This window comes from Saccostrea echinata, unplaced genomic scaffold (genome assembly GCF_033153115.1).
Source record: "Saccostrea echinata isolate AGI-Se365-2 ecotype Australia unplaced genomic scaffold, CSIRO_AGI_Sech_v1 ptg000009l, whole genome shotgun sequence".
In the NCBI taxonomy this organism is placed as follows: Eukaryota; Metazoa; Mollusca; class Bivalvia; order Ostreida; family Ostreidae; genus Saccostrea; species Saccostrea echinata.
The window spans coordinates 22,467,696-22,474,906 of NW_026889758.1; the positions used below are offsets into that span (position 1 = coordinate 22,467,696).

The window sequence follows — 7,211 nt, forward strand, 5'->3', positions numbered from 1 at the left end:
TTTATTTCTTTCCTAATTATATGTGATGATATTAATATCGTAGTATACATTGTATACATAGTAGGTCTTGTGTATAAAGTATTTCTTATTCAAGCTTAAAAGCTACAAAGTATTTTATATAGATATATGATTTTCTCTGCAGTTACGCTATCTAGAATCCATGGGAATAACTGATATTGTATGTGTAAGACATGCTGCTGAGGCTAATTTCATCAAACCAAACTTTCCAGACAAGATGAGGTATATATAAGTAGAAGATCAAAGCCTTTGGCATTGTGCTTAAAGCTATATATGGCATATTTGAGCTAAAAAATAAAAATACAAGATTGAGTGTAGATGAACATGATATTTCTTATTTACGTTCATATTAAAATTTTCACAGATTTTGAACTTGAATAACCCCACATTTCTATAGTTAAATTGACTTTAAACAGTGTCTGATATTTAAATACAGAGTCGGTAAATAAATCGGTTATTGTTTTAAATTTCTAATATCTATTAAATGCGATTGATTTAAATTGTGTAATTTACAGGAAAGTCATATCTTTAAAAAAAGTAATAAAACAAATAGAAAGATCTTCTTAATTTTAGTTAGTCTGAACTTATCAAAAATACGCCACATATGACTTTAACATTTAACAGGGCAAAAAATTCATATGTTTTATCTCAGTTTCTTTTGTGTATATTATAACAGAATTCTGTTAACTTTAGGGATATTTGTTTTGGTTGTAATATTAGAATTTGAATTTCAGTACTGGTAATTTTTGTGCAATTAAATATCAATTACAGATACTTGGTCCTAAATGTTGCAGATGTTTATACAGAAAATATTATTCAGTATTTTCAAAAGGTTAGTGTGATTATCTCTTTTATTTATATAAGCTGAATAAAGTGTTTTAAACAGTTTTCACTTGGTTTCAGGGATTTCATTCACTTTAATATGGTAATTTTGGCAATTATCTTTTCATATATCCATTTCTGAGAAATATTTGATGTAAGGTATTTCATAGCTTAATGAAGATAGATACAGTAATTGGATTTTTTTTAGTAAACAAGCAAGCTATTCATGTGAACAAAATCTGTGAAACAATGCAATGAATGCCAAAATAAATGACATTTGAATTAGGGCTGGGACGATACAACTTTTTCTATATCGATACGTATCCCGATATTTGAGCCACGATACGATATGTATCACGATATGTTTATTTTGTTGTAAATTCTTTTTTTATATTGAAATGAACAAAACATTTCTTCACAAATAAGAATAATTTATCCAAAGAAGTTGCATATCTGTTGTAAAACTTAATTATTTTGCACAAGTGGTCTTAATTATTATGTATTTCATATTCATATTTATATTAAGCATATTAATTTTATATATTAAACCCAAAATGTTAAGTAAACAAAGAAAAACATAATTCAGAATTTTTTGGACGATATGTCGATATTTCTTCATACGTATCGATATGCGTATCATCCTAACATTGAATCGATATTATCAATATCTCGATATATCGTCCCAGCCCTAATTTGAATACTGATTTCCTATTCATAAAAATATTTGATGCAAGGTATTTCACAGTAATAGACAAAGCCTGCAAAAGTATTAGATACCCATTATATTCACTATAGTAATACATTCACTACCTTATTTGTGTTCTAAATAATGTAACAGTTTCAAAAAATGTAATTACATGTAATTTTGAAAGGTCAATACATGTACATTCAAACTGAAGACATTGAAAGTATACTTGTGATTAATTTTATGCCAAAGGAAAAATATTAAAACAAATTATATTCCCATGGATTAAGATGCTAAAATGCATGTACAATATTGTTTGATTTTCTTTTATGGATGTGACCGTGTGATTCACTTGTATCAGAATGACTGATTTCCTAATTTCCTTTTAAAGGTGAAGGCATTTATAAATGAGAGTTTTGCAAGAAATGGTAAAGTTCTTGTCCATGGAAATGCTGGGATGTCTAGAAGGTATGATTGGTACTCTTGAAGAGTTATTAATGCTTTGAGTAAAATTATGTTCAGTGGTGTTGGATATGATCTGTGAAGCTTAAAGGCCTTTGCAGGACAGTGTTTGACAGTTTCTATGGTTGTATCCAATGACTCCTAGACATCACATTGCAAGAACTGGAATTCGTGATTACACTGTTGATCTTCAGTTTTTACATATATTTCAGCAAAATAAAATTAAAAGTAGGTTACAGTTGAACTTCGGTATCTCAAACACCGATATCTTAAATGCCATGGATATGTGGAAGTGATTTGGAAATCCCAAGCACTTATTCTTTAAATATTTTTTACCCTCAGTATTTTAAATCTTCGGATTTATTAGTATTTTCAGTCTTAAACAGTCAGGTAGACTTGTAAATAACAGATGATTGAATAAAACTCAGTTTAAAATAACATATATATGTACATAAGATATAATTCAAAGACAATGAGAGGCTATTGCACTGGGTGTACTCAGTGAATATTGTACAATTAGGGACTCTCTCGTTGGTGAATATGGTTTTTTATTCACCAGAAAAATATCAATATTGACTGAGGCAAAGCTGAGGTCAATATTGATATTTTTCTGGTGAATAACAAACCATATTCAAACCATATTCACCACCAGAAGAGTCCATAATTGTTTTATTATATAGTGCTGATTTGAATGGTTTATTCCCCGAACGTCTACTGGCTAAAACAACTATTTAATTATCACACTCAATTAAGAGGCCCTCTAAGGAGTCCAGGTAGAGTTTACCTGTGTTGCCTTGATTGAACAAACTAGTCAAAATCAAATAATTTAATATTTACTGATAAAACTGTGTACTAAAGCATAGATTTATTGATTAAATTTATTGATTAAATACTTGCTATAATTGAAGGCACTAAACAATTAAATATTTTTTCGCGTACAAGTAATAAATAATTTATTATAAATTATTTTCAATTAAGCATAACTTTTTTTAACCTAACACTTGGCACTTAATTGAAGCATCACTTACACCACATTTTAAGCTTTGTTTAATCTATATTAAACAAGGAGAACTTTTTTCACATCGCATTTACAGGTCCATAGAACGAAAAGGGGGGAGGGGGCATTTTTCTGAGCAAAGACTTTTCCTGTAGTATAGTCTGTTCCTCTAGATCTAATATGTAAATTTTCATTTAGATGTTGCCCCCTCTTACACTCTGTTGCTGTAAGGTCGAGCGCTGGCGAATATTCCAGCACTTGAAAAAAAAATCTACAAACAGAGAAAGTCCACCCCTCCCCACACACGAACACACAAAATAGGATTTTCAAGGTTTTTTTTTAATTATTTAAATTTTACTTGTTAGATTTCTCTGGGGGGTTGCCCCTTCTCCCACTGTTTAAACCATTGTTTGGAAGCAATATCTAAAGTTGGGGGGGGGGGGGGGGGTAAAATTCAAAATGATTTTTTTTTCAGATATAATCGTATCTTACTCTTCTTGATAGATTTTTTGCCAAAATAAATTACATGTATATTGTGATTGAGCTTTATGATACAAACTTACAAAGATTTTGAAATTATTTATTGTTATAATATTTAAAATTAATGCTTTGAAATGATGATTAAAACTAAATTAATTCAAAAGTATCTAAAGCAAAATTTATTTAAAATGACATATGATCGATAGATTTTTCCTGTTTAGGAAAGAATGCTACTTACATGTTCACGGAAATTTTATTTAACCGATCTTTAAGACATCTCCTCTCAAATATGGCTTAAGTATTGAAAGATCGATATTAGTTTAAATTAATTTTTATGAAATTTGGGGGCTTTCTAAGGAGAAAATGAAAAGATTGTTTTAATTGAATAAATAAGACATTGAAGGCTGCATGATGACACAATTTTCATTAATGAACTGTCATAAAAAGATTTTTTAAAAATCCCAATTAAAAGTTTTAACTTAAGTGTGTTCTTTTTCATCAGTTATAAAATGTTAGAATGTTTGGAAAAAAAATCCAGCAATAGGCTTGCCTAACATTTTTCCTGCTCAGATACACAGCTGGCTCCTGCACTTGCAACCATTGTTTACAATGTTAATTGAAGTGTTGTTTGTGATGTTACAATCGCCGCTGCACAATCACTGACCCTTCGGTGAATGCGGCCTCAAATCTGGTGAATATATAGTGTTACGAACTGTTTGTGTTCATATAGGTTACATAGGGAGTATAAATAGAGTATACATGTGTAATAATATGCACTATAGTTTTGTTATGTTAGCTGATACTAGAGGGTAAATAGCACTGGCCTATACAAGCAAGTTTCTGAGTTGTTGCTGATATCTAACTATTTTGTAAATCCCTGAAGTCCTGAACATCCTTTATCTCATTTTTGAGTTTCAGTTTATCTTGTGTAATTATTTAATTATTTATTTTTTCATGGATCCTTTACAGGGTTGTATTACACTCAGGTAACTATTAAGGCCCTTGGACCTCTTGTATTTTAAAACTTTTCTGTGTACATGTACAAAGTAATGTTTCTATAAAATAATTTCAGTGCATCACTAGTGATTGCCTACATCATGGAGAAATATGGCCTATCTTATAGGTATGTTTTAAATGTAAGCAAACTAGAATTATTAAGAATAAAAGATTGATAATTTTCACATTTCCCTGTCTTTTAACATCACCTGAATCACTGATTGCTCTGGTTAGTCCATTGCTGTGCAGGTATGCTGTGAGCATCATTTGTAAATTTAGAAGATAACTAGATGAAATCCCGCGCAAGCGCGGGGAATTGAATTTAAACCACTACCGTCAGAAAATATATTGTAGTTTCTACTGACAGCCTACAGGCGTATAGCAGGAAGAAATACTTTGTTCAAATGAAGCAAGAAGTAGATGTACGTCTCCACCCTCCCCCCCCCCCTTCCCCTTTTTGTAAAAGCTTGAAAAAATAATTTCATTAATTGACGTTTATTGTGGAACCTGTTATACTATGTTATGGATATTTTACTTCAGATGCTCTTATTTCATTTCCGTCAAGGATAAAAGTAGCGAATATGCACATTTTACTGATAAATTGATTGGGGGGGGGGGGGGGAGTAAAAATTCACAGGTACTTGGGTCTTGATTTATAAATATGTATGTACCTTATTGATATGTAAAATATGTACTTTACCTTTTTTTTACATATCAGTATTACGGTACAAACATATTTATAAACCAAGAACCAAGTACCTATGTAAAATTAGCTTTTAACGCCCAATGAAATAGCACAGAGAAAAAAACTGAAATGTGTTGATTAAAGCACGAAATTTTATACCTTTAATTGTATTTAAACATTACCTTATTTATTAATTTTCTTTTTTTATGTAAGCAAGTTTATTACGAAATACAAATCGTTCGTTACGATCCTCTCAGTAAGGAATATATATACAAATTTTACCGATAAATTTATTAAGAAAACTTACAACATATATGTAATTATAGTTTTTCGATATTTAAATATATTCAGAACTTATAGTGTTATCAATGATTTACCATTATTTCAATGACCATTCACACAAAAGCTTTTTTTATGTTCATGCAGCTATAATCGCCTCGTTTTTTTCTTTTTAACATCGGGCTTGATGCTTTATGATGTTCTAGAAGCTTCCGTCAATATTAAGATCGGTGAATGACGAAAATAGTTTGCACATTTCCCTTTTTAATCGGTTATCATAACTTATTTTCTTTTATATCATTTAAATAAAGTTTTGATTGAATAATTCAGTGATGACGTTTTATGAAATAAATAAACGATTGCTTGTTGTCAGTTTCATTAAAAATTGCCAGTAACTTAGATCCGCCAACCGGAAACGTCACCGTACTCACGTTTTTGCTATTTCATGGCTGTTTATAGAAAATGAAAGTATACTTTTAATTTAATGTACGATACTTACTATGCGAGTGAAATCTAAATATAGTTTACGGACATCATCTTGTATATAGTGCATTGTTAGAGGAGTAATTAAGAACTCTGGTGCACCCGTTTCGGAGTTTATTTCCAAAATTTGTTAATTTATAAGTATAGATGACTATAATGAACACTCTACCTAAATTGTGAAATTCATGTCCCGTGTTCAGAGCTAAGATCTGAGGTTGAGGATTACTTATTATTTATTGAGGTGCTCTATATCTGCTCAAGTGACCCTCAAGGCTCATGAGGCTGTTACTTTAAAATGTTACAAAGAATATTTAAAAAAAAAAAATCAATCCACAGGGATGCATTTGTCCATGTCCAGCAGAAGAGGTTCTGTATTAACCCAAATGAGGGATTTGTACAACAATTAAATGTAAGTCAAAGCATTTCAAATACTGGTACCCTCTGAATTCTGCATGTATTAAAGCACTTCAATGAGTACAATTTATATAGAGTTTATACTGACTTTTCTTCTTTCACTAGGAATATGAGCCAATGTACAGAGCAAGACTCAGTTTTGAACACAATTATACCCCTCTAGAAAGTGGTATGTTGATCTTTCATACTTTTCTAGGGATTAAGTTTCACACATTGGAGTATGCATACAAAGAGTTTTGCAGTGTTTATTTGCATTTATAGGAATGTTAAAGAGAAAATACTCGGAGGATAATGAGTCTCCACAAGACAGCATGATGATACTACCTACTTGACCATTGTCAGACTGTATTCTGAAGTTATTGTCAGTATTTCCCCATAAATGGACAAGAAGAATAGATTTTCCTTGTGGACTCTCAGTAACCAGTCAGACAGATCTACAGAGTGAATGCATGATTTTTACCTTTCTCAGGCATTTGAAACATTGTAATACATGTACATGTGTACATTGTTTTCATGATGGCTTACTTTTGCATGTACTCCTTACTACATTATAATTACTGCAGCATATTGTTATCAAATCTTTTACCATGTTAAATATATGTATATTTAAAATTTAACACTATGATTTACTTACTTTTTAGCTCACCTGAGCCGAAGGCTAAAGTTGTTGTTGTTGTCGTTGTCATCATTAACTTTTACAATTTCAGCTTCTTCTCCAGAACCACTGGGCCAATTTCAACCAAACTTGCCACAAAGTATCCTTGGCTGAAGGGGATTCAAGTTTATTCAAATAAAGGGCAATGCCTTCTTCCAAGGGGAGATAATTAGTGAAAATTTAATGGCATCATTTAAAAATCTTAAAAACTAGTGGGCCAGAAAATATTAAACTT

At 30.8% G+C, this 7,211-nt stretch overlaps 1 protein-coding gene across 1 annotated transcript in view; it reads left to right on the forward strand.

Moving 5' to 3' along the window:
• The window catches only part of LOC133182043 (TATA-box-binding protein-like), a 48,396-nt gene extending 41,458 nt beyond the window's left edge, over positions 1-6,938 (forward strand). Inside the window, exons 9-15 of the mRNA XM_061316750.1 lie at positions 143-240; positions 790-850; positions 1,917-1,993; positions 4,537-4,587; positions 6,244-6,316; positions 6,427-6,490; positions 6,583-6,938. Coding sequence (XP_061172734.1) covers positions 143-240; positions 790-850; positions 1,917-1,993; positions 4,537-4,587; positions 6,244-6,316; positions 6,427-6,490; positions 6,583-6,653 — 495 coding nt within the window. The 3' untranslated portion in view covers positions 6,654-6,938. The remainder of the gene's footprint in view (positions 1-142; positions 241-789; positions 851-1,916; positions 1,994-4,536; positions 4,588-6,243; positions 6,317-6,426; positions 6,491-6,582) is intronic.
• Positions 6,939-7,211: the final 273 nt, after the last annotated feature.